This window comes from Idiotropiscis lumnitzeri, chromosome 2 (genome assembly GCF_059441095.1).
Source record: "Idiotropiscis lumnitzeri isolate Australia: NSW breed Sydney's pygmy pipehorse chromosome 2, RoL_Ilum_1.0, whole genome shotgun sequence".
Taxonomy (NCBI): Eukaryota; Metazoa; Chordata; class Actinopteri; order Syngnathiformes; family Syngnathidae; genus Idiotropiscis; species Idiotropiscis lumnitzeri.
Genome location: NC_142392.1, coordinates 9,504,283 through 9,532,064, shown reverse-complemented (window position 1 = coordinate 9,532,064; position 27,782 = coordinate 9,504,283). Strand labels below are relative to the sequence as shown.

Sequence of the window (27,782 nt, the reverse complement as noted above, 5' to 3'; positions counted from 1 at the left end):
TGCGTTAACAGAGGTAGGGGTGGTTATAGACGGGGGTTGTGAGTTGGGTGTGCTCTTGCTGCGGGGTCACTGGGTGATGAGCTGTCCATACCGAGCCACTTCCTGGAATGTGCCATCCTCTGGTCCGGTGCCATTCCTGTCGCCCAGAGCTCAACCAGCGCAGGGGGCGCCACCGTTACCCACTCCCAACGCACTCTTGACACCAACCCGCTGGTACCCCATTCCATGACAGGGGGCCGCGGAGCATATGTGGTGCTCTCCTCCATTCCAGTGGCTGAACTGAAACATCTGAGGGCAGCTCTGAAACCTGGTTCTCATCCTCCCGCGGTGGGTATGCCCTGTTCCTGATCCAACCTCCACCCATTCACCAATTGAACCAGTACATTGTACACTGTACATATGATCGCACACATGATTTGGTTTATCAAAATGCATTCATCCAAATTTAGTCAGGAGTTCATCTTGCATTCGGATTATATATGTGTTATGTCTACCGGCGTTGCCTCGCATGCGTGCCTTGTCCCTGAGCAGCAGAAATGGTATGAATTGTTTACTTTCGCTGAGCCACAAATCACATTGACTATTGATGCGCGTCTTCATACTAAAGATCTAGGCCCCATGGTAAAGCGGTGTGTCGAGGCGGTTGGCTGGGTTCAGATGTCTATTACGAATGTTGAATACGCTGCGTCACTAACAGGGTATCATACTTCTGCACCCACTACAAATTCTTCGGTTTTGGGAACGTGACTAAATTTCTAAATTTCACGAAACGGGTCACTCGGGAGAGGTTAGCTCTGTGTGCGTCTCTGCCGGAGGGTTTGTGGACACGAGGCCCGACTGATTTTGGGCTCTTCTCCACAGCTCCCCCAATTGTTTTACTGTCTCTACACCCTCGCCCAGTTGACAGAATCAGAGTTGGCACAGCCTGGAGGTGGAGGGAGGCATTCGGGAGACAATAGGAGGTGAAGACTGCAGCGGTTCTTGGAGCTGTCTACGTCTTGGAGAGCACCTATTCTTCCCGTAAAAAATGGTTTAATTTGGTATCTGCGTAATTCTAGTTTGGGATTTTTATTTATTTATTTATTTTTTTTAATCATAAATGGTTACTATTTCATTTGGTTTGCTTTGAAGATTTGCCAAAAAACGGTCAAAATTGGAGCATTAGCTCAGGGCTTAATTTATAATCTCTAAACAGTTAGATATTTGAACTCGGTGAACTACATTTTCTTTAATTCAGGAATAATTTGCCCATCTTGCAAAGCCAAATTCTAACATTGTGCCATATTAGCTGGATATCATTCGGACATTATTGCGAACCAACATTGCTGGATTGTGGTGATTATCGGCACAACGAAATGTATACGTTGGAAAATTGTTTCTCGGGGCAATGCCTGTGAGGATGCCACTGTCTAGATCAGGGGTGCTCATGAAGTCGATCGCGATCTACCGGTCGATCGCGGAGGTGGTACTGGTCGATCGCGGCGTGACATTAAAAAAATATCATCCTAGCATCAATGCCGTCACTTGATTAATATACAAGGCAGCCATTCAGATGACAACTGAACGTTGCCATTCTGTTGACCAATCAAATCAAACAACGGCTCTAAGTGCAGCAGAACTTACGATGTCAGCCTATCATCCATCCCCGTTACTTGATTGACATACAGGACAACCAGTCAGATAACAACTGAATTTCGACCTTTAGGTCACCGCTCATGCGTAAACAACGACGCAAAGTGCTAAGCTAGTCGGGGAATTGTGTCAGATTTTAAGCCCTCGCTAAAGTTTATGGTCACTAAAATGAGTGAAGGAGCTGGACCAAGTAAAAAGGCAAAAACATATCACTTCCATACAGAATGGGAGGTGGACTTTTTTTTCACAATGTCATTTTCGAAGTGCGTTTGCCTCATATGCCATTCTATCATCGCAGTACCAAAGAAGGGAAATGTGGAGCGGCATTTTCGGACTGTTCAAGAAAGATACGAAAACGACTTCCCGCCGAAAAGCGAGCTAAGAAAGAGAAAGGTGAATGAACTAAAATCCCAGTTGACAACACAACATACTTCAAAAGCGAAGGCGGCCACCGAAGCATCGTTCCGGGTGTGTCACGCCATTGTTAAAAACAAGAAGTCCTTCCAAGACGGAGAGATGGTAAAAGAGGCATTCGTTGAAGCAGCTGACTCATTGTTCCGGGACTTTAAAAATAAGGCAGAGATATTATCTTCAATCAAAGCTCTGCAGTTGTCAAGACATACAGTTACACGTCGCTGTGATGCCATGGCCGAGGATTTAACCCAGCAAATGTGGACGGACATCAGAAATTGTGAATTTTTCTCACTGCAGTTGGACGAATCTACGGATGTGAGTGACACAGCCCAGATGTGCGTTTTCATTCGCATGGTGTTAAGTGATATCACTGCAAAAGAGGAGCTATTAACAGTACTTCCCATGAAAGAACAGACGCGAGGAGAGGACATATTTCAGACGTTTAAAAACTTTATCGAGAAAACTGAGCTCCCAATGTACAAATTGGTGTCTATCACCTCAGATGGAGCACCTGCAATGGTTGGGCGTGTGAATGGATTTATTGCCAAGTGCAGGCAGGATGATGCGTTCCCAGACTTCTTGAATTACCATTGCATTATCCACCAACAAGCGCTATGCGCTAAAATGCTTAACATGAAAGAGATCATGGATGTGGCAACGAAGATCGCATGTTCTATTCGAGCCAGATCTCTTCAAAGACGGTTATTCCGTGCACATCTGGAGAAGGCTGACTGCGACCACTCTGAGTTGTTGCTACATACTGACGTGAGATGGCTTAGTCGTGGGAAATTCCTCAAAAGATTTCGAGAGCTCTGTCCGGAGATTAAGGAGTTTTTCCGTGTATCTGGACATGCAGAATACAAGCAGCTAAATGACGGCCAGTGGCTGTTAGACTTGGCATTTTTAACCGATCTGACAAACTTGTTGAATGACCTTAATCTTGAGCTGCAAGGAAAAGACAAAACAGTGACCAATATGATCAGCTCAGTTCACGCTTTCAAACGAAAGATGCAACATTTCTCCACAAAGCTGCAGCGCCATGATTTGGCAAATTTCCAGAACCTGGCGTCAGAGTTGGAGACGCAAGGGAAGGCCTGTGAGCAACTTGACAGTGCACGCTACACGGAGCAGATCACCGGTTGTCTGTCAGAATTTAACAAACGCTTTCAAGACTTTTCTTTGCTTGAGCCAGTCGCTACATTCATGTGCTATCCTTTTCAGGAAGATGTTGAGGTTGATTCACTCGCATCAAACATTGCATCACTGTTTCACTTGAACTCTTCTGGAGTGGAAGATGAGATTTTGACTCTACAAACCGACATTGAACTGAAGTCGAGAGCTCATGGACAGTTCTGGAACTTACTCACGGAGGAAAAGTACCCTAACATGAGGAAATGTGCTATCTCTTTGACTGCATTATTTGGCTCCACTTATTTATGTGAGTCAGCCTTTTCTTACATGAAGATCATTAAGTCCAAATACCGTTCCACCATGACTGATGAACATTTGGAAGTGTGTTTGAGGCTGGCTATCAGCAGCTACTGTCCGGACTATGCATCCCTGGCTGATTCAATTCAGTGCAAGTCATCAAAGTAAACTCAGTTAATTTAAAAAATGTTAATAGTTAATTATGTGTGTTTTGCAATATTGGCTCATTTGGTTATGTAAGGTACATCAACATACATTGTACGTACAAATAATCCTTAATACATTTGAAAATAAATAGATGTTTTGCATTTTTGTAGTGGGTAGATCATTTTGACTCGGTCATTTTGAAAGTAGCTCGCATGCTGAAAAAGTGTGAGCACCCCTGGTCTAGATTATATTAAAAGAAAGCTTTTACAACAGTCTGGGAATTGAAATAGATATAGATATAAAATTTGGTGGGTCTACGTTAATTACAATATCTTATTCAAGTGACTGATACAAGCTTCACAAACAAGTTAAAAAAAGGTGATTGAGTGCAATTAATGACGGTAGTGTTGCGATTATTTAGTTAAGAAATTTAATTGCGGGACGGCACTAATTCATTTGTTACTTTTTGTTGGCTCATATAACTTTGATTGGGATCAACCCCACTAGGGGGTGGGGTTGACAGGGGGGGGTCATAGTATATTTCTTGCCGCATGCATTTTTTGTGGCCACAGGTTGCGTTTTCATTTTGATGGTAAAATATTTTTCGGCGGGGATTAAAGGATTATATTACGATTACTGGCATTATTTTAAACACTTACAGGACAGAATGTCAATTATTTAATTTAGCAGGTTCATATTTACGGAATATGTTAAACATTGATGAAACAAGAAGCATTTATCAAATGGAACTAGAAGCACGGGTCACAAGAATAACTGGGATTGTAGTCCTGATGTTTTCTGATTTATTATATTTTTCTCATATGCTAAATTTATAGTACTTAGTTTAAATGTGTGAACTTTATTGAAATTCTCAGTAGTGAGAACAAATTTGCACACATAGCATTTCCATGACTTGCATTCACAGCACTTCATGGACAAATACGACGAAGCACATTCCCCACATTGGCTGTAGAGATGCAAACATACCAAATTTGGCACTAGAGGTGTCACATAGACACTATCGCAAAAAATACATTCCGAAAGACATAACAATTGGAGATCGGAGCACATGAACACGCATGCATACACACAGGCACGTACTTACACCTGCACATACACGTGCACATACACACGTACACATGCACACAGACAAGATTACAGAGGAATGCCAGCGAAGAGAGAGACGGAGAGACTGCCCGCCGGAGAAGGCCAGCCTTGGCGTGCCAGTCTTGGGGACCAGACGGGAATCAATTTATCCAGACGATGACTAACCTGGGGAGGACCTTCCCTTGGACGTGGACCCGTGCCGTGGGAGGGAGCGAGGACGACCGATTCAACCTACATTACCCTTGACATAAAAAACTCCTATAAAAACTGAAGCTGGGCTGAAAGATGGTGCACATTTTTCGACTGTGCTCGCCCGAGTGCAGTTTTCTCATGAGATTAAGAAAAAGCCGCCCAGATATCTGTCTTTGTACTATTTCCTGAACTCCAGAAATTGAAGAAACTAAATATCGGAACTCTAATCAGTTGTTGAGGTTTTATTTGACCCTTTTCTTCTTGAGTACAAAAAACGAACACGCATTGGAGTAAGTTTGGCTTTTAAAGGTTGATTTACTAACTAGTTCTCATTTCCACGGTGACCCAACTCCAACAATAACATGACAAATATTTGTAATCTCATCAATATTTGCACAACAGAGTACTGAGTTTCGAGATCCTCACTATAATATTTCTCAAAATTATATTTCTTATTAATTTAGCTTAGTTAAGGGATATTTTATTGACAATCTAACATCAGTACACTCAGACAAAAATATAATGGTGGTTGGGGGGCGCGAATCTTTTTCTTCTTGGTAGAGGCCGGCGTGAAATAATTGAGAAGCACTGCTAGTATATGCAGACATTATATTCATACAATCTTGCAGCCCGAGTGAACCACAGCATTGTTGCAAGTTCGGGAGGAGAAATTTAAACGTCCCACTGCTCTTGCAGCAGCGGCTTCTCGGGGCAAAGGCGGAAGAGACGTCAGAGCTTACGCGCCAATGTGGCGTTATTTTAGTTATTTTGTTAATTTTTTTTATCAACCGAATTAAAATATTATATAAAATATATATTAAAATAGAACAGACATGGGTAAAAACAAACACAGAGGCAAAGAAATATATTTGAAAAAATGCGTGCTTAAAGCATGACGTCATTAGCAAGCGCGCAGCTTCCGAAGGACCTCGACCACATCCACCGACCCGTCCACACCGAAATAAAAACAGCCACCGCTAAATTCTTCTGATTTAGTGTGGAACTGACTGTAATTTTCTCATAGGATGTCCAGTGCTACTCTAAAGGACTACGACATAATTCATTCAGTCTTTGTGTCCCGATAATCTCATCTTCGCGCGTTGATGCTTTTCGGCGTAGTTAGCTTAGCTTGTTAGCTAGCTAGCCGCTAAAGAAAAGAGGCACATGACTCATCGCCAAGCAGAGATCAAGTGCGGATTTTTTGGAATTATCATTTGAAAATGTGTGCAAGAACGACACCCAAGTATAAAGAAGAACTTTGTGGAATAAAAGAAGAGAACGAGCAACATCTTCAACTGCTGGGCGAAGTTTGCAACCAGCCTCGTGTTGTGCCACTCAAAGCAGGTTCGTACCCGTTTTACTCTCATTTGCTTTGTATAGATCGACTTTCTATCGTTAGAAATATGCATCACAACATTAAGTTGTTTGGGGAAATCGTCCAAGGTTATTGCCGCTTTATTTTTAAATATTGCCTTTTACTTGCAGGTCTGCTGAGCAATTGTTTATGTCAAATGTAATCAGTGCAGAAAATATATGGCAAAGAATAACCAATAGTGGGGGGTGAACTCCATGTTTTTCCCAGTATAAAATTGACATTTAAAATAACAAAATAAAATTTTCTGGTTTTTATATTTTGTTCAAGCAATTCCTTACGGAAGGAATTCCGCCTGACTCTAAAAATGTGCACATTGCCGCGAAAACGTCCATGGCGGTTGATCAATTTTAGTGAATAAAACACAAAATATTAAGTTTTTTTTAAAAAAAAAAAAGATTGGTCTTATTTATTTATGAACTTTTTACTGGCTTCGTCGGGTGAGTCAATGAACCTCGGGTGGCCCTGCACTGTTTTGTGCGTAGTTTCACCTCATCCAAACATTTAAAATACATTGAATGCATCCATCCAGGGTTGCACGGTTCTCATCAGTGAACAAGCGCATGCTGCAAGGAATGCAGCTGCATCTTTGTCTTACTATGGTCTCAAAAAGGCTGAAACTCACAACCCCCTTTTCTACCTACAAGTCCAGGAACATTTAGTTCCTGGTAATAAAGTTCCTGTGGCTCAGGTGGTTTGCATCACCCCCACAACTCATAGTTCCTGGTAATTTATCCAAATGACAATGATGATGTATCAGTGGGAGGTCTTGTGTTACTTTGTTACTCATTGCTTACACCCTATGGCTGTTAAGCATCATTGCAGTTCCAAAATAATTCAGTGAACTCTAAAAAAATATTATGGTGTATCTTAGTTGAATTTGAATTCATATTCCAGAAACGTCTGTGAGCGATGTCAGGAATGAAATCGGGCATCAGCCGCAACGTGCTTCCTTTTTAAATGCTCGTTTATCACTGTTGTGCTGCTAAAAGGAGGTTTACATCGTAGGACGTAATTTTGTGAAATGCCCCCATGGTCCGGTCCAAGTTGGGGTCCACGCATTGCTCCGTATGCGGCAGGCACAAGTCAAGGTAGCACGGTAGAAACAATATAAGACAAAGTCACCGCCTGACCTTTGACTTGACCAAACCAAATTTGTCTTTTTGTGTCCTGCAGACCACTGTGAAAACGATCTCCGTTCTGTGAAAGAGGAGCCAGACTTGACTCACATCAAAAAGGAGGAGGAGGAGGAGGAGATCAACAAGTCACCAGTGAACGTTCTCCCTATAAAGACTGAAGATGAAAACAAGGATGAGAGTGAGGACAACAGATGGGCGGAGCCTACAAGCAGCAGATCAAGTCATCACGTGACAACAGAAGGTGATGAAGACCACTGGGGACCATCACAAGTACATAATGAGGACACATTATCAGACGCTCATGACAATGATGATGATGATGATGATGATGGGCAAGCTAAAGGTGAAAGGGCATGTCACACTGACTCATTCACTTCAAAGCTGTCTTTAAAAGGGCACAGAAAAACACACAGTGGTGAAAAACCTTTTTCCTGCTCGGTTTGTGGCAAAAGCTTCTCTCGAAAGTCTCATTTAGTAAGGCACACAAGAACGCACAGTGGAGAAAAACCTTTTTCTTGCTCAGTTTGTGGCAAAAGCTTCTGTCAAAAGTTTCATTTAACAATCCACACAAGAATGCACAGTGGAGATAAACCTTTTTCTTGCTCAGTTTGTGGCAAAAGCTTCTGTCAAAAGGCACAATTAACAAGGCACGCAAGAACACACAGTGGAGAGAAGCCTTTTTCATGCTCAGTTTGTGGCAAAAGCTTCTCGCGAAAGTCTCATTTAGTCAGGCACACAGGAACGCACAGTGGAGAAAAATCTTTTTCTTGCTCAGTTTGTGGCAAAAGCTTCTATCAAAAGTTTGATTTAACAATCCACACAAGAATGCACAGTGGAGAAAAACCTTTTTCCTGCTCAGTTTGTGGAAAATGCTTCTCTCTAAAATCAACTTTAACAAAACATAGAAGAACACATAGTGGAGAGAAGCCTTTTTCATGCTCAGTTTGTGGCAAAGGATTCTCTGAAAAGGGAAATTTAAGAGAACACACAAGAACACACAGTGGAGAAAAACGTTTTTCTTGCTCAGTTTGTGGAAAATGCTTCTCTCAAAAGTCAAGTTTAACAGAACACACAAGAACACACAGTGGAGAAAAACCTTTTTCTTGCTCAGTTTGTGGAAAATGCTTCTCTCAAAAGGCACATTTAACAGAACACACAAGAACACACAGTGGAGAAAAACCTTTTTCATGCTCAGTTTGTGGCAAGAGGTTCTCTCAAAAGTTGTATTTACGACGCCATACAAGAACACACAGTCGAGACAAGCCATTCAGTTGCAGCGTTTGTGCTAAAAAATTCTCCACTAAGCATATTGCTGAGAGACATAATTGTGTTGGTGATAAAAGCAGCGACGCTTGAAGCTTAAAAAAACTGAAGGAACCGACTCTTTGTGGTAAGATGTAAATGTGATTTTGAATTAAATATGATTAATTGAATTTTGCAAAGCTCTTTTATTGACACTAAGCCAATGTGATCATTGCCAGAAGAACCAACGTGTCTGAGTGATGATGATTTTTTTTGTTTACATCAAACATGTCAATAAAATGAATTCCCTTTGCCTAGAACAACATTTTTTAACATTATGCTTTTCAGTTGTCTTTTTAATCGTACTTAATGGAAAAGGTGTGAGAAGAAACGGTGCTTATGAAATCGGTGCCTTCCACAATCAATAAAATCACTTGTTCCACTTGCTCAACTGGCCTTCATTACGCTGCGTGAAAAGGTGAAAAACTGAACTAGAAGTTGAACTATAAAAAGAACCAGAAAGAGAAACGCAAGTAGTCTCCGTTTCTCTCAAAGGTTTTGGTAAGTCAGGACTCAGCAATCTGATGGCGACTGGAGTCAGCATTTGTCACCACGGAGATGATGATTCTGCTGCTGTCTGAATTGGACCCGGGTGGCCACACGCCAGTGTCCCTGAATTTCACTGGCGGATCTTCAGCTATCCCACGTCTGGCCCCAGATTGTTGTGGAAATTTTAGCAGTCAGGGAAGATCAATGAGATAGTCTGGAAAATAAATTGTCTTTTGGGTCAGTCTGCTGAGTGATCTCAATGGGTGCGTGGGAAGATACTGATGCACACAGGAAGATGAAGATTTATTTGGCAGGAACTGTGTAATCTTAAAACAAAAAGATACTTTTTCTGCGTTGAGCCTACTTATCAGTCAAGGCCGTGTTGTTTTGGCTTCACAAAGAATTCTCTAGAACAAGAAGCGAAAGGCACTTTCTTCAAAAGCAGGTGGCCACAATAAATAACAAAAACCTTACTTGCTAAATAATTTTCCATCACATTAAGATTGAACAAAATAGTGACACAAATATTTAAAAAATAACTGCAGTAACAATTAAACATTGAATACTAAATTATTACTAAAACAGTTCAATGAATCTTGAAATAATTAATGAATCAACGTAGTTTATTGAATACTGAAACGAATAATGAAATATTTCAGGACTTATATCAGCACTGAAATCATTTTTAACACTCTAACATTTAGATAATAAAACAGTGACGTATTTTAATTTAAAATTCGCAACAACGACGCTGTAACCCTGTAAAAAGGCAAAGGTGCAAACATGTTGAGATAAAGTATCACTTAATCATGTCAACTGTTAATAATAGGGAAATACATTTGGAATACTGTCCAACCGACGACATGGTGGCAGATGTTTTAACAAAACCAGCAACAAAAGTAAAATTCAATACATCTCTCAAGTTCATATTTGGGAACTAAAATGTTTGTTTATGTGCATCTTAGGTTTTTCTCTATGTTTAGAAGAAGATAACAATGATTTGCATCGCAAATGGTGACATCTGTCGGTGAGTTGGTGACAGTGCTCCACACAGCCAGCAGCCAATCAAATCACAGCGGGGTGTGTCCTGTTCTTCCGCTTTAGTGCCGAACAGAGAGCGGTTTTCTCGAAGGAAATCCTTTCAGTGAGACTTTGAAAAACGACGCCAACTTTCATTCGTCTCGTCGAACAAAGAGAAGCTCACGAGTTATCGCCAAGCAAAGACCAAGTGCGGATTTGTTGAGATTGGCGTTTGAAAATGTGTGAAAAAATGACACCCAAGTACAAAGAGGAACTTTGTGGAATAAAAGAAGAGAACGAGCAACATCTTCAACTGCTGGGCGAAGGTTGCAAGCAGCCTCGTGTTGTGCTACACGAAGCAGGTTTGTCTACGTTTTACTCTCATTTGCTTTGTAAAGAACGACTTTCTATCGTTAGAAATATGCATCACAATATTAATTTGTTTGGGGAAATCCGCCCAAGGTTAATTGCCTCTCTCGTGTCTTGAATATTTCACAAGTTTGTCTAAGTCAAAGATTTTGAATTTATTCACCTTTCCTCATCAACAAGTATATTATTCTCATTCTCTTGGTGCAAGCTGTTAAAACAACTGATAAAAGTGTGAGAGTAAGAAGTCCTCTTTTTTGTGGATCGTTTTCGAATTCATTGATGTTAGCGCATCTGTTGCAATCGTGGATCTGTGACGAATTTCACCTCCGAAGAAAAAGAGAGACGATTTCGTCGTATTTGCAAAAGAGTAGCTCATGGCGTGGTAAACGTACTCCAAAACATTTGAGTCTTGCAAGGCTTTCGTTATTGTGAGTGTTTCCAATTTCATAAAAATGTATTTTAGGTCAAATGTGTACTTTATTTTGAACGCACGTGCATAGAAGTGTATTGTTTCATTAGGCTAACTGCTCATGTACTGCTCATGTGCAGTATATTAATGCACTCTATTTTTATTTCTTCTTTGTTGCAGTTACTATATTTCTAAATAAAATACCTCACAGTTGTTGTTTGTAAGGACAAGAGAACTTGATAAAAGCAAGAAAAGTACGCCTTGTCTATGGAGTTTTCTTCTTTATTTTTAATTATTGCGTTTTACTTGCACGTCTGCTGAACATTTGTTTCTGCCAAATGAAATCAGTGCAGAAAATGTATGCCAAATAATAACCAATAGTGGGGGGTAAACGCCATGTTTTTTTTCACAGTTTAAAATTTGAACTGATTATTTAACATTTTACATACATTTAATAGAAGGTCACAAAAACATGGACCTCTTAAACCGGAAAACGTTCGTTCAGTGGAAACACAAGTGTCAATGCTGCCATTTAGCAGGAAGCCACAAAAACAGATGCACGTCTTGAACCGTGTTCGACAGGAAACCGTTTAGCTCGCATTTAACAGAAGTGTGACCCAAACATGTGTTGTAAGCTGAAACCGTTTGAACAACAGGAAGCGTATGGACGGGTGTGATAAAGTCAAAGTGTTTTTCCATTCTTTATGAGTTTGCATATTCAAATTGCTTTTGTTACAGGCCCCAGGTTGGCAGGCGTGTTGACAGATAATAATCCTGCAAATGCAGGAAAAATAATGAGAACGGAGATCAGTTGTTGCTTTTTCAACGGATCTTGTCAGAATCGCGAACTCACAGAAACTACGACACAACGCCACTTTACTGCAGCCTGTTGTGAAGATACAATCACATCGCTGTTACTGTGCTGTTCTTTTACTGCCCTCTGCTGTCGAAACACGCACACGTTTCAAATCAACCTGGAAAATGAATTTCCCTTCACCACATCAAACATCCCAAAATGAACTAAACGGTGACCACATATTTAGTGGGTCACACACTCCCCGACAAAGAGCAAATGGCTCCCGAGATTTAAAACTTATATTTGTACTTAACCAGGAAAACATTTAATTCCCACAAAAGCATGTTCCCAAATACCGTATCCTCGACGTAGGTGTAAATATTTATTCGCAGCAGTTCCCATAAGGCGCTAGTGTAGTAAAAGGCAGTGTCTGGTAAGGGGGGAAATAGGGCATGGGAAGGGGCTGTGTTCCCACACTGGCATAGCTTGGACTGAATAAAGTGCAAGTGGACCCATCAGTTCCTGTGGTCGATAGGATGGCTGCCCAAGTGAATCATAGGTTAAAATGTGTGTGTGTGTGTGGGGGGGGGGCATAGGATGGCTGCCCAAGTGAATCATAGGTTAAAATGTGTGTGTGTGGGGGGGGCGTCTCCTTTCCTGAGTGGATCTCCTAACGGGCTCCTCCTGCGATGCCACAGAGTCGGAGATGAGTTGTTCAGCCTCATATTCACCATGTTGTTGAAAATCTAGGGGTTCTGGCAACATTTGAAAATTGTCCTGGTTTTGCTGATGCTCATGGTTAGATTTCATAGCCTGTGTCTGCAGTCCAGTGTGTTTTGGAGTTCTCAACCAGTATTGTAACCTAGGCGTCATATCATCAGAGTTCTCTGAGTCTGTGATGTGTGACCTATCTCTCCATGTTTCTTGTTATTGTTCTGCTGTTTTTTTCTTCGTTGTGATGGACTCTTCAGCTGATCAGGTAAATCTGCAGGTAAGTCATGAACGATGTGAAGGAGGTTTCGATGAAGTATCCGTATCTTATCACCCCCTGCCTCGGGACACACTTTGTAAACCGGGCTGTCACCCACTCGTTCTTTCACGACATAGATAAGTTGTTCCCAATAGGACCTCAACTTCCCTGGTCCACCTCTCGCATTCATATTGCGAACAAGGACTCTGTCGCCCGGTTGGCGCACAACTCCTTTGACGTGGCGGTGATAATTCCGTTGGACTTTTGACTGTTCTCTGATAAAATTTGATCGGCCTGCTTCATTCTCAGAGACCACTTATTCGCATATGTCTGCGGTGTGTCAATCTGGTCTTTGGTTGATAAGCCAAAAATCACATCTACTGGGAGACGCGGGTGCCGGCCAAACAGGAGGTAATGGGGAGAGAAGCCTGTTGCCTCATGTCTGGTGCAGTTGTCTGTATGCACAACCAGAGCTAAGTGCTGTTTCCAGTTACTCGTGTCTTTTTCCTCCAATGTTCTCAACATCTGCAGCAAAGTTCTGTTGAACCTCTCAGCTGGGTTGTCCTGAGGGTGATATGGGGTTGTCCTTGAGTGAGTAACTCCAGCCAGACGTCCCAGGGTCCTGAACAGGTCCTTTTCAAATTCACGGCCTTGGTCGTGATGCAACCGGGCTGGGTAACCAAATAGTGGTATAAAGTCATAAAATATTTTCTCAGCCGCTGATTTGCCAGACTTATTTTTTGTTGCACAAACTTGGGCAAACCTGGTAAAGTGGTCTACCACAACTAATTTTTATTCATAGCCACCCTTGCTGGGTTCCAAATGCATGTAGTCTATTGAAACAAGTTCTAGTGGTGCTTAGGTGGTAATGCTCCCCATTGGTGTTCTGACGTGTGTTACAGGTTTCTTCTGTTGGCACTTCAATGGCACTTCCTGGTCACATACAGCTCTATTTCCTTCTTCATGAATGGCCAATCGAAGCGGTCTCGCGCAAGGTGGATGACCCTCTCTGCTCCAACGTGGCCCATGTCATCATGGAGATGTTTTAGTACTATAGTGATATTGTGATGGTAAGAGGAGCTGTTGTCGCTGACCAGTGATCCGATACAACAATTGATCTTTTATGTGGTGCTTTCCCCACTCATGCATCTGCCTGCTCACTGCGCCACTAGCTCCCTTTCTGTCCTGATCGGTTAATTCTGTCTATGTTTCCTTCAATCGGACCAACTCACCTATGGCAGGATCGGCTCTTTGCGATGCAACTAGTTCACTGTGACTAATGGTGAGTGGGGACACCTTCATATAGACTTCTGAGCCTGAAGTCAGATTTAGTGCGGCAACATAGGCAACATCTTGCTTTCTTGCACTCTCAGAGCCTTCCCATGTAGCTTGGATGGTTTCTCTCGTGAGCTCCTCAGTGCATTCCCTGACATAGGAGTCGATGTTAAGCGGGATGCGAGAGAGGGCGTCTGCATCGATATTCACTTTTCCCGGCCTGTACTTTACTTCAAATCGGAAGTCTGCCAGCTCACCCACCCACCTATGGCCCACTCCATTCAATTTAGCTGTTCCATTTATATATGTGAGGGGATTATTGTCAGTATATACCGTGAAATGTGGTGCATAAAACAAATAATCCCGAAACATGTCTCACGTTGCCCACTTTAGAGCAAGGCACTCTAGGTTCCCAGAGTGTAAATTGTAATTTTTCTCAGCGGGAGACAGAGTTCTTGATGCATAAGCTATCACCCTTAGGTTTCCATGCTGTTGCTGATAGAACATGGCACCAAGTCCATTCTCAGAGGCATCAGTGTGAAGCACAAAGGGCAGTTCAAAGTCTGGACTGCACTTCATCTCCTATGACTGCTGTTACACTGAGATCTTCTTCCAAGAGCTCACAAAGAGGGAAAATATCTTGTCCCGGTAAATATTTTTCCTTCCAAGCACGGTCGACAATGCTGACAGTGGCTCCAGTATCTAATAGAGCAGTTATAGCGTGACCGTTCATACTACATTTTAAGAGGGATTTTCGCCCGATTAGTGGGGCTATCTTTTGAGGGGTTTGGTGTGTCTGAATAGCTGTGGCACTCATGTCCCATTTTTCTGCTGCAACACCTACATTGTGGGACGTATCTTTCGGGGCGGTCAGTGGATGTCCCGTTCCTCTGAGCGGCGTCCGTTTCCCGGCTTCTGTCTTTTCAAACAACCTATGGCACGATGACCCTCCTGCCCACAAGCAAAGCAGTGATGACAATCTGGAAGGGCCTTGGCAATGCATTATGGGCATCCATAGGTAGGTTGTTTGACAGGGCCCTTTTGGTGCTTCAGCTGGTGTAACCATTCGTTTATGCGTCTCCATGGCTTGCGTCAAAGCCTCAACTTGAAAACTTAATTCTTGTATAACATTATCCTTACTTTTAACTTTAGTCTCTTCCACAGTGTGGAGTGCCTCAGCTGGGACAGCAGTCGTGCTGTGGGCTTGGTGACCTTGCGATTGAAATTGGGTCCAAGTCTCTGTTTCCTTTCACTTTCCTCCATCGTGGTCTTCAGCCCTTGTCTTCGGAGCGCGTCATCAGAGACAGTGGGGTAAGCGAGCAAATGGTTTTAGCTCTCGCCTGACATCTTCGTGTTTCTCCCCCATGCCCTTATAGACTGCGTTCAAGAACACGCCCTGGAGTGTAGCCGCATCATATTTGAAAAGTGTATTTGGCTGTTTTGACGCAAACATTTTTGTTTGTTCCAACCCTATCAAACGGTAGAGGAATTGTTGTGGAACTTCACTTTCCAACTGTCTAGCACACATCAATTCTTGGAAGAGCTCAGTGCTGCCCTTCTCACCAACTTGGGATTGTAGGAACCTTTTTAGCTCTATAAGAGTAAGATCTTCCTTATTGGTTAACATGTCTTTATAGTTTCCACTTTTTGTTACTCGAAGTATTCCCCGAATGATCTCTTCGTCAGTGTTCTGTTCTTTGGGTCCCCCATCAATCTGTTTACATAAACTGTGATAGCTAATGTCTGATGTTGTAGCAGTTATTTGCCCTCCATGTATCTTAAAATCTTTTCTCTGTAGCAAAGAAAGATCTCTGAGGGAAATCATACCTTCTGGTAAGAGAGCTCCTGTAGACGTGAAAGGTGAGTTGGAAATTGGTTGTGGAGTTGTGATGGTAAGAGTTGGGTGGGGCCTATCAGGCTGGCTCTGGATAGGCCGTAACCTAGACTAGATGTAGAAGCGCTCTGTCTAAATGTGTTCTGCACCTCTTCTAAGCTCCTGAGGAGTTGACGCATTTCATTATCAGTATCATGAACCGCCGTCTCAATAGCAGTATCTAATGATTCATGTCTTCGACAAATTTTTGCAGCATCACCTGACGTGTGGTGACTTAACTGAAATATCGGTTCCAGTTTCTGGATCATTTTGTGTCCACAATACACCCCTACCCCGGTTTTCAAAGGTCATATCAACAATAGCTTGTAGGCCCAACAAGCCTGACATACCATCATCTTCCAGTCCTGCGTGTTTTAAATTATACATATAATCAGAAATATACTCAACACAAGCCTCCTCGTCGCCTCTGCTCAGTTTGGTTAAGTCAAGTCCTTCCATCAACTCGAGCTTGAGGGTGATCCCATAGGCTTCTTCAGCTGTTAAAAAGTGCAGTTTCTTCCTTATGGACCAGCTTAGTCCCTTCCTGGCGTCGTCAGACATCGTGTGTGTGTTGTGGTCGGCCTGGGCAAACAGTCCTGCTCTCTCTTGAGTCGTTCACTGGAAACCTCTCCACTCCAACAACACGCTGTCACGGTCTAAGTCCTCGGGTCCAATAATCACTGGATCAGCATACAGTTGTTCATCAAGCGATGCAGATCCCGGACGAGCCCGCAAAAATCTGTTACAGGCCCCCAATGAACCAAACTGTGTCCACATATTTAGTGGGTCACACTTTGCTGTGCTTCAAATAAACACCGCACAGGAGTGGGAAAGCTTTTCTCTGGGCCTTCTCACTGAGAGGTTTGGCGGACCGCTCCTCGCAAGTGACCAAGACAATCTTGGCTGGGTGATTCATTTGTGCAGGCTTGTCTAGTTTTTTTACAAAAACATATCTGACATATATTGTTGAAGCAATTTCTGATGGAATGATTCAACCTGACTCTAAAAACCGTGCACACTGCGGCATTACCATCAATGGCGGTTGATCAATTTTAGTGGATAAAACACAAATTATTAAGTTTTTCCAAAAATCAAGTACGTATCGGTCTTATTTATTGATGAACTTTGTACTGTCTTGGTCGGGTGAGAGTCAAAGAACCTTGGGTTGGCCCTGCACTGTTTTGTGCACATGTGCATAGTTTCACCTCATCCAAACATTTAAAATACATTTAATGCATCCATCCAAGGGTGCACGGATCTCATCTGTGAACAAGCGCATGCTGCAAGGAATACATCTGCATCTTTGGCTTACTATGGGCTTAAAAAGGGAGAACGTCACAACCCCCTTTTCCACCAACAAGTCCAGGAACATTTAGTTCTATCTCTTAATGCAAAATGAAATACTTGTAAACATATTTTACTTGAAGGATTCCTATTCTATGTTGCGATGGCCCCCAGTGGTCTGCATCAATATGTTAGGGTCCCACAACAGGTGTTCCATCAGACGCACACAATAGCCTGTGTGTGCTAACTTCAGATCGCTTCCAGTAACGTCTGTGACTATGTCCGGAATGAAATCGGGCATCAGCCGCAACGTGCTTCCTATTTAAATGCTCGTTTATCACTGTTGTGCTGCTAGGAAAGGGAGGTTTACATCGTAGGACGTAATTTTGTGAAATACCCCCCATGGTCCGGTCCAAGTTGGGGTCGCACGCATTGCTCCGTGTGCGGCAGGCATAAGTCAAGGTAGCACGGTAGAAACAATATAAGACAAAGTCGCCACATGAGCTTTGACTTGACCAAACCAAATGTGTGCTTGTCTTTTTGTGTCCTCCAGACGTCAGTGAAAACGATCTCCGTTCTGTGAAAGAGGAGCCAGACTTGACTCACATCAAAAAGGAGGAGGAGGAGGAGGAGATCAACAAGTCACCAGTGAATGTTGTCCCTATAAAGACTGAAGATGAAAACAAGGATGAGAGTGAGGAAAACAGAGGGGCGGAGCCTGCAAGCAGCAGTTCAAGTCATCACGTGACAACAGAAGGTTATGAAGACCACTGGGGGCCATCACAAGCACATAATGAGGACACATTATCACGCTCTCCTCCTGACGATGATGATGGGCAAGCCAAAGGTGAAAGGGAATGTCACACTGACAGTTGGGTATGTTCTCAGTGTGGGAAATCATTAACTTCAAAGTTGTCTTTAAAACGACACACAAGAACACACAGTGGAGAAAAAACTTTTGCTTGCTCAATTTCTGGCAAAAGCTTCTCTGATAAGTCAACTTTAACAAAACATAGAAGAACACATAGTGGAGAAAACCGCTTTTCCTGCTCAGTTTGTGGCAAGCGTTTCTCTCAAAAGTCACATTTAACAGAGCACACAAGAACACACAGTGGAGAAAAACCTTTTTCCTGCTCGGTTTGTGGCAAAAGTTTCTCTCAAAAGACTAATTTAGCAAGCCACACAAGAAAGCACAGTGGAGAAAAACCTTTTTCCTACTCATTTTGTAGCAAAAGCTACTCTCAAAAGTCACATTTAACAACTCACACAAGAACACACAGTGGAGAAAAACCTTTTTCCTGCTCGGTTTGCGGTAAATGTTTCTCTCGAAAGCCAAATTTAACAATCCACACAAGAATACACAGTGGAGAAAAAACTTTTTCCTGCTCCGTTTGTGGAAAATGCTTCTCGCTAAATGCACCGTTAACAGAACATATAAGAACACACAGTGGAGAAAAACCTTTTTCCTGCTCCGTTTGTGGCAAAAGCTTCTCTCATAAGTCAACTTTAACAAGTCACACAAGAACACACAGTGGAGAAAAACCTTTTGCCTGCTCAGTTTGTGGCAAGAGTTTCTCTCTAAAGTCAAGTTTCATGAAACACACAAGAACACACACTGGAGAAAAACCTTTTTCCTGCTCAGTTTGTGGCAAAAGCTTCTCTCATAAGTCAACTTTAACAAAACATAGAAGAACACACAGTGGAGAAAAACCTTTTTCATGCCCAGTTTGTGGCAAGAGTTTCTCTCAAAAGTCTTATTTCACAAAACACACAAGAACACACAGTGGAGAAAAAACTTTTTCCTGCTCAGTTTGTGGAAAATGCTTCCCTGAAAAGTCACATTTCCGAAGCCACACAAGAACACACCGTGGAGACAAGCCATTCAGTTGCAGTGTTTGTGCTAAGAAATTCTCCACTATACAGCGTGCTGAAATACACAATTGTGCTGGTGACGATAGCAGTGATCCTTGAAGCTTAAAAAAACTGAAGGAACTGACTCTTTGTGGTCAGATGTAGAATTAGAATTAGAAATCCCTTTATTGTCATTGTACTCAAGTGTGCAACGAGATTAGAGAAATGTGTAAATGTGATTTTGAATGAAATATGATAAATTTAATTTTGCAAAACTCTTTTATATACATTAAGCCAATGTAATCAGTGTCAGAAGAAGCAACGTGTCTGAGTGATGATCATTTTTTTTTGTGATTTTACATCAAGATGTAAATAAAATTAATTGCCTTTGCCTGGAACAACATTTGTTAACGTTATGCTTTTCAGTTGTCTTTTTAATCGTACCTAATGGAAAAGGTGTGAGAAGAAACGGTGCTTATGAAATCGTTGCCTTCCACAATCATCAATTAAATCACTCGTTCCACTTGCTCAACTGGCCTTCATTACGCTGTGTGAAAAGGTGAAAAACTGAACTAGAAGTTGAACTCTAAAAAGAACAAGAGAGAGAAACGCAAATAGTCTCAGTTTCTCTCAAAGGTTTTGGTATGTCAGGAGTTGGCAACTTGATGGTGACTGGAGTCAGCGTTTATTTGTCACCACGGAGGAGATGATCCCCATCACGCAGTTCGTTGCTGCTGCTGTCTGAATTGGAAAAGTGAATTACCATAGTTTAATGAATACTGAAATGAATAATGAAATATTTAAGTCATTAAATAAAAACTGAAATAATTTTTTAACACTCTAACATTTAAACAATAAAATAGTGAACATTTTCAATTTAAAATTCGCAACCATACAGAGTTAATTAAATTAAAAATATAGAATTATTTACTAAATCATGGACAAATTAAAGGCTTCAAATTTTGAAAGATAAAAAATAAGGAATCAAATTTTATGTATTAATTCAAAAAATAAATAAAATAATTCCACACATATTTAAATGAACAAATATGAAGACAAATATTCAAGATTGAAATAAAAAGTATTTAAAAATATTAATATATTAAAATCTTTGAATACATATTATAGTAATACATAAGCAAGCTTAAATAATTACATGAAAATCGAATTAAATACTGAAAGAGGTAAAAAAAAAACTGAAAGAAAAAATACTTAAATATTGAAGTGGGTATACAATTAAATGAATAAACAACAAACAAATACCTCATGGAAAAGATAATTTATCAACACTTGTCAAACCACAACGTGAAATTTTGACCTGGGATATTTCTTTTTTGCATATTCTTAAACAATCTTAATTATGTTTATGTAAAGCCCTTTGAGACTGTCTGTGATTAAGGGCTATACAAATAAAATTGACTTGACTTGACTTCAACAGCTCAATCTATGTGAAATATCCCCGTGGGCGAAAAAAAATATCTCATGCAAAAAATAAAGCAAGGCACCATAGCGCTGGCGAAAAAGCCTGTAAAAAGGCAAAGGTGCAAACTTGTTGACATAAATTATCACTTTATCACGTCAACTGTTAATAATGGGAAAATCGATTTGGGATAGTCACTGATGGTGTAGTGCAGAAGTATTCAATTAAAAGTTACAGAGGTCCACGACTAAAATTTCTTCCAATTAAAAGGTCCGAACCAAAGTCCAACTTCCCTTAATGTCTAGCCTATGTTTACATTTTTAGTTTCAATATTTAGTCATTTTCAACAGAGCGCACTTATATACTAAATATTTAGCAATGTTCACATTAAACACCTTTTCCAGTCAAACAAATATAAGGCGTGCATTTCACATTCAAGAAAATGTGGCTCCAGGAAGTTAAGTTTGCCACTTCCAGAAAAAAAATATCAAATATCTCCTGCAGAAATATATCAAGTGCTTAGCATTGAGTTAACATCTTTTACCTTTTTTTCCTCTCAAATCAAAGAGTGATCAGCCTAGAAAAAAATGGAAAGCCTAATTATCCAAGTAAAACAGGTCAACATGTTCAGTACACAATCAATAAAAATGGCTGTCCTCATGAAAAACTAATTCAAAATGAGCTTTGACACCACCTTTTCTTTTGAATATTTTTTTTAACATCTCTTAATGAGAAAAATTAGTTTGTGACTGCCCTGCCTGTCATTTAAAATCTGAGTTGGAACGGAGTCAGGGCCATTGGGATTTGGTAGATTATTTCACACATCTGGCCTTTGTCTTTTCCTTTAAATAATGTTTGTGCAACCGCATTTAAGCACTCCTTCACAACTTCCCTATCAATTAATGTTTTTTTTTTAGGTTTCCCCAAAATCCATGATACTTTTAGTGAACATTCGTTTGCATGCCGCTGGGCTGTAAACGAAAATGTAAAAATCTGTTATATTGCACTCGAAGTTCGATGTTTCTGCGTGTGCTCACCTCAAACTTCAGCGGATAACTTTGCATAAAAGGGCTTTGTTTCGTAGTGGCGCTTCGCAATATAGCAACGGTTTCGGAGCATATGGTGCACACTGGTTTTGAATCGGCTGCAGCCAGAACGAAACTAAATTTCTCCGTCCATTCGTTGAAAACAACACGCATCGTCCTTGCTAACTGTTTAGCAAGGCATACTGTCAGCAGCACTTTCTTCCGGTCTGCTGTGCAATTGGCAGTGGATCGTAAACAAAAGATTTGATTGGCTCAAATCAGTGACGCCTTTTCCGTATTAACTAGAGTTGCAGCGCCAACCTTTGCGGATCCGGACCGCAGTCCGCCATTTGGTGATGCCTGGTGTAGTGGTACATTCGCCTGACTTGCGTGCGGACAGCATGGTTTCGGTTCTCACACAATGACAGTGTTTCTATCTACCTTGTGCCTGGCTGGCGACCAGTTCAGAGTGAAGTGCGCCCTTCGCCCATAGGCAGCTGGGATAGGCTCCCGTGATCCTTTACATCAGGGGTGGGAAAACTTTTTGATTGGCGGGCCACAATGGGTTCTAAAATTTGACAGGCGGGCCGGACCAGGAGCAGATGTATGAAGTGTTTTGGTAACCTCACCTCATCTGAGAAAAAAAAATACATTTAATTTTAAATGAAAATGAAAAAAAAAAAACATTAAAACAATATATATGTCTTTGAAAAACCACAATATTAAGAAAATAAAACATGAACAAGGTTTATTCATTTATAGTTCGGCGGACCGGATTAAAACATTTAACGGGCCACATGTGGCCCCCGGGCCGTAGTTTGCCCACCCCTGCTGTCCAGGATAATTGGTATGAAATACTGTCCAACCGACAACATGGTGGCAGATGTTTTAACAAAATCGGCAACTAGAGTAAAGTTGAATACGTTTGTCAAGTTCATATTTAGGAACTGTCATAGAAGTTTCTGCAAAACAACCAGACAAGCCTGATGACTGTACAAATGAATCAACCAGCCAAGATTGTCTTTGTCACTCACGTGGAGCAGTCCCTCGAACCTTTCAGTGAGAAAGCCCAGAAAGAAAGCCAAAGTTTTCTTCTCCTGCGTGGCTTTTAGTGAAGCACAGCAAAGCTGTTGAGTGTTATTGTATGACTGCTTGTTACTGTAATGTGCTTATTTGCCACAAGGGGTGCTGTCGCTGACAGATGATGTTAACATGCGATGTTTGGCCGGAGTTCACGCCTTATTTCTCTCTCTCTGCTTTTGGCTCTTGTGAAGAGCAATTCGTGTGTGTTGCTGAAATAAACTACGTCAGCCTAAAGAGAAAAGTTGTCTGCATATCAGAATTAATCTTCTGCTGTGACTTGGCATTAAGGTTTTGCACTGTTACTCTTGCATGTATAAGTGTCCACAAGTCAAGAGCGAGCCAAACTCCATTCAAAACGAAGACGGGAGTCAGGAAATAGCGTCCAAGCTCCAAGTGCTTTATTGGGCAGCACTGTCATATCCAATAAGAACCATAATGAAACTAAAACAGACAAATATGCATTGATAAATGACTGCTTAATTAAAGTATGTGCATATGAAAATGCAAATGAATTATAGCACGTTTTCTATAAACACTGTATATGGTAATTAGTTAGGACACAAGCCTTTTGAAGATACTATACAAACATGAAACATAAAGCTCACCAAACGTGTTTTTTTCACAGTCTATAAACATTGCGATTAGTCCAAACGTATCACAGTATAAAACTAACACTGCTAAATAACTTTCTATCGCAAATGCGTAATTTACAGACGATGCTTTCGAAGGCACAAACAACACGAAGCTTATAGCAGGTGGCAAACTGATAGTAGTTACGCTACTTTTGATCGGAAAGGAACTTGCAAGCTGGAATCTAAAATGGCAGCCAAACTGTTTCTTGTCAAACCGGATGTCAAAATAAAAGCATTAAGAACTTTTCTGACACCAAAATAAGAGACAGAATATACTTTGCAAAATGAAAGGCAGAACAGGTATAATCCTACGATGTCACATAACCGTGGAATGTATCAGGTTAAGGGCCCAGAGTCACGAGAATAGATTCTGAATACAGTAACGAAGTGCATGTTAGCACGGTGAAGCAACGGTAGCGAGTTAGCTGCAAAGTATAGCTAGTTTAGTGGCGGGAGTACCGTGGGAAGCTTAATCTAGTATAGGCGTAGGAGTGGTTCATGTGCTCTAATCTCTGTTTGTTATGACTGGTTTGTGATGACATCAGAGCGGTGCGACAAAAAGAAGTGTGTTGGAGTGTTGAACTGTTGCCGATTGAATAAACGGGTGACGCTCCCAAGTTGATCCTAAGTTCCTATTATTGTTGACAAGATCTCAGAAAGGTCCTAAACTCGGATCTTACATTGGTGGCATCGGTAACTGGAGTGTTTTTGCTTTGTATTCTGGATCTCTTGGAACAATTTGAACTTGTTCGGGCGCTACGACGGAGATGTTCTCCCGCGGGAAAATGGAGGATACGTCGAAAGTGGAAGACGAGGCTATCCATTACCCTTCTGTATGTAACCGTTCTGTGAGTGACTTGAAAATTAAAGTGGAGCTGCCGCCACCGTTTAGTGGTGATGGTCAGATGCCGTTCGCTACATGGATTAAACAGTTTGAAGCTGCGGTGCGCGCGCAGACAGCGGACTCTTCTCAATATTCTCCCCACCAAGCTGGATGGCGCAGCCTTCCCCCTGTGGGACAGTTTCCCTGCGGATGTACAATGTGATTATGAGCAGAAGAAAGAGAAGCTGCACTAAGCATTTGGACAGAAGCAATTCCTGTTGTACTTTCAGACGTGCATCTCAGCACGCCCGTGCAAGGTGGACGGAAGTTTGGAGGTGTATTCTGCTGACGTATCCAGACTTGTGGCTGAGGTGTTTCCAAGTTATGACAAGCCTGCAATAGAGGGGGAGAAGTTTTGGCGTTTCCTGGCGGGCCTCGATCCTGCCCTCCAAGCCAAGTGTCACGAGCAGGGGGCAATGGACATCGAGGAGGCGATGACTGTGGCTAGCCGCTGGGAGCGTGCTGGGTATGCACTGAAGACCAACCCGTTGGGTGGACCCGCCTACTCCCTCCCGCATCCTACCTTGGTGGCTAAGCTCGGAACGTCACAGGTCCCAGCTGGTGATGATATGGCTGGCGCCTCGGAGGGTCTCCTCCATGTGGTGGAGAATCTCACAAGGAAGATGGACAACCTACAGACGGAGCTGAGGGAGCTAAGAACACGCCAGCAGGGAAGTGAGAATGGCCGAAGTGGCTCCCCTTTACTGCAAGAGCCTCTACAGGACCCGGGGCTGCGTGGAGGTCAGCGACGCACATGCCGCTGTGAATGCGGGGAGTACGGCTGTAGGTCGACCAGGGGCAACGTCAGGAGAGACGAGTGTGTGAGGGGCCATTCTCCCCATCGTGGGCTGCAGGTAGGAGGCGTCACCAGAGGATGGTGCCGAGAGAGCGAGGGGACTGGGATGCCAACACAGACTTCTCATCGCGCCAGCGGGACGACGGCGGCTCACGGGGCCATTACACTGAAGAGGATTGACAGTCAAGTCACGGTGTGAGGTTTCTATCACCTCATCGCCGATCACCGTATCCATCCCCACGTAGCCAGGAGTCGGGAAACATCAAGTAACTGTCATTGAGACCCAGATGTCATTTACGCCGACGCAGGGTCAAAAGGACTGTGAGGGGGCAGGGGCTCCTGCCTCCCTGGAAGGCTCATGCGACGGAGGTGAGTCTAAACCAACCGCCTATGTGAAAGGACTGGTGGGGGAAATTGATATAACGGTTCTGATTGACTCTGGTTCTAACATTTCGCTGATCTCAGAGGAGTTCAGAATGTCTCTACCAGTGCTTTGTGATGAGGTTTTGAGTCAACAATACACTGTTGCACGTTCAGTGGGGGGTCAATTGTTGGACACATTAGATACAATGACTCTTCCTTTGCAGATGGGGGCAGGGCCTGGCAGCCAATTGTTGATGTAGTACGGGGGTCCACACAGAAGGTTTTGTTGGGTTTTGATTTCATGTTACAAACTCGTGCTGTGATGGACGTTGGTCGTGGTCTGCTCCATATCAGTGATTTGGATATTCCTCTTATGCGCGCCACTGATTTCATACCTGAATGTTGTAATATTTCTGTGTCTTTTGATACAACTGTTCCACCCTGCAGTGAAATGTTGGTCCCTGTTAAGGTGGGCCTACCTCCCAAGGCTATGCCTCCAATGGGACCCTATCTAGGTTGCGTTGAGTCGGAATTCCGGGACACCCTTGGACTGGCCATTGCACGAACGGTGGCGCCAGTGGAGAATGGGTGCACGTTGGCTAGGGTGCTCAACCTGACCGGGAAGGAGCTGAAATTGCACTCTGGAAACTATCTGGGAGAAGTCCATCATGTGGACGAAGGTGATATATCCGCCCCAACCGAAGGCTCGGTGGCCACACAGGTAGCTTCTACACTACCGGATGTTTCGAACAGTATGTTGTCTGCTGAGCAAAAGCGGCGATTTACTTGAGAAACACAAGGGGCTGTTCCGGTCCGGCCGAGAGGGGAACTTGGTCCGGCAACCTAATCGAACATCGCATTCACACGGGCGAGCATACTCCGATAAAGAAGCGGGCCAACCGTACATCTCCAGGGAAACGGAAGGAGATGGAGAGACAGGTACAGTGCCTATTGGACGACGGCATCATTTAGGAGAGCTGTAGCCCTTGGTCCTGTGGTGCACGTCAGGAAAAAAGATAACACCTGGAGGTTCTGCGTGGACTACAGGGCTCTCAACTCTGTGACCATAAAAGACTCTCACTCGCTGCCACGGGTGGACGACACGCCGGACGCCCTCACAGGGGCCACCTGGTTTAGCACTCTTGATTTTTCGGACGGCTACTGGCCGGTGGAGGTCTCACCAGAGGACCGTGAGAAAACAGCATTCTCCACGGGCCAGGGCCTCTACCAGTTCAAATCCATGCCCATGGGCCTTACCAATGTGCCGGTGACTTTCCAGAGAATCATGAAGATGGTGCTGAAAGGGCTCCCGTGACATGTCTGCATGGTCTATTTGGACGATGTTCTCCTTGACAGTCAGTTGTTCGAGGAACACCTCGTTGCACTGGGGGAGGTCTTCTCCCGGATTGGCGTGGCGGGGCTGCGCCTGAATGCCCGCAAATGCCAGCTAGCCCGGGACGGGTCTTTGAAACTGTGTAAAACCGTAAGAATACTAGTCAATGTTACGTGAAGAGACAGAGATAGTCTATAAAACTGATAGAGGATAACAGGGCGTATCCTACGCGCGTGTAAAAAAAAAAAAGTAGAAAAGTACCGTTGTGTGAATGAAAAAGTGTGCATGGAGGCTTGCAACCTCATTTTGGAACAGGAAAATTAACTGACAACTGTCTGGGAAGCAAAGGCAAGAATTCCCGCCACTTGTGGTAGAAGCTCGGGAATTACCTAAGACAGAGTAATCGTCGGCCTGTTCTGGGACTGGAGGACAGTTGAGTCACCCTAGGTGAACCACTGACTTCCAACATGGGGAAATCAAACAGTAAAAAAGTTTACAAAAAGGATCCGAAGCAATAATTGACATGGAAGGACTGGAAATTTATAGAAAGCCAGAAAAAGTAAAACACTTAAACTCATGGATAACAAAATATGAATTTGCTGGTCAGCTTAATACACAAAAATAGTCGACTTACAAGATAAAATAAAAATAAAACGAAAAAATAATGGAAAAAAAAAAAGATGAATAAAGAATACATTTCTGGCCTGTGGACTCCGGAGGCAGCTGACAGGTGCCGACTGGCCAAGCGGAATACAGCTTCGGTGGTTGCCGAAGCAAAAACTTGGGTGTGGGAGGAGTTCGGTGAGGACATGGAAAACGACTTCCAGACGGCTTCGAAGAAATTCTGGTCCACCATCCGTCATCTCAGGAGAGGGAAGCAGTGCACCATCAACACTATTTATAGGGGAGATGGGGTGCTGCTGACCTCGACTCAGGACGTTGTGAGGGAGAATAGTTCGAAGACCTCCTCAACTCTACCGACACACCTTCCTTTGAGGAAGCAGAGCCTGAAGACTCCATGGTGGACTCACCTATCTCGGGGGCTGAAGTAACCCAGGTGGTTAACAAGCTCCTCTGTGGCGAGGCCCCGGGGGTGAATGAGATCCGCCCGGAGTTCCTTAGGGCTCTGGATGTTGTGGGGCTGTCATGGTTGACACGCCTTTACGACATTGCGTGGA

At 42.8% G+C, this 27,782-nt stretch overlaps 1 protein-coding gene across 1 annotated transcript in view; it reads left to right on the top strand.

The window, feature by feature from the left end:
• The window catches only part of LOC148341634 (uncharacterized), a 36,376-nt gene extending 27,257 nt beyond the window's left edge, over positions 1-9,119 (top strand). The window contains exons 2-3 of the mRNA XM_088287903.1: positions 2,903-3,184; positions 7,826-9,119. Coding sequence (XP_088144029.1) covers positions 2,903-3,184; positions 7,826-8,787 — 1,244 coding nt within the window. The 3' untranslated portion in view covers positions 8,788-9,119. The remainder of the gene's footprint in view (positions 1-2,902; positions 3,185-7,825) is intronic.
• The last annotated feature ends 18,663 nt before the right edge of the window (positions 9,120-27,782 follow it).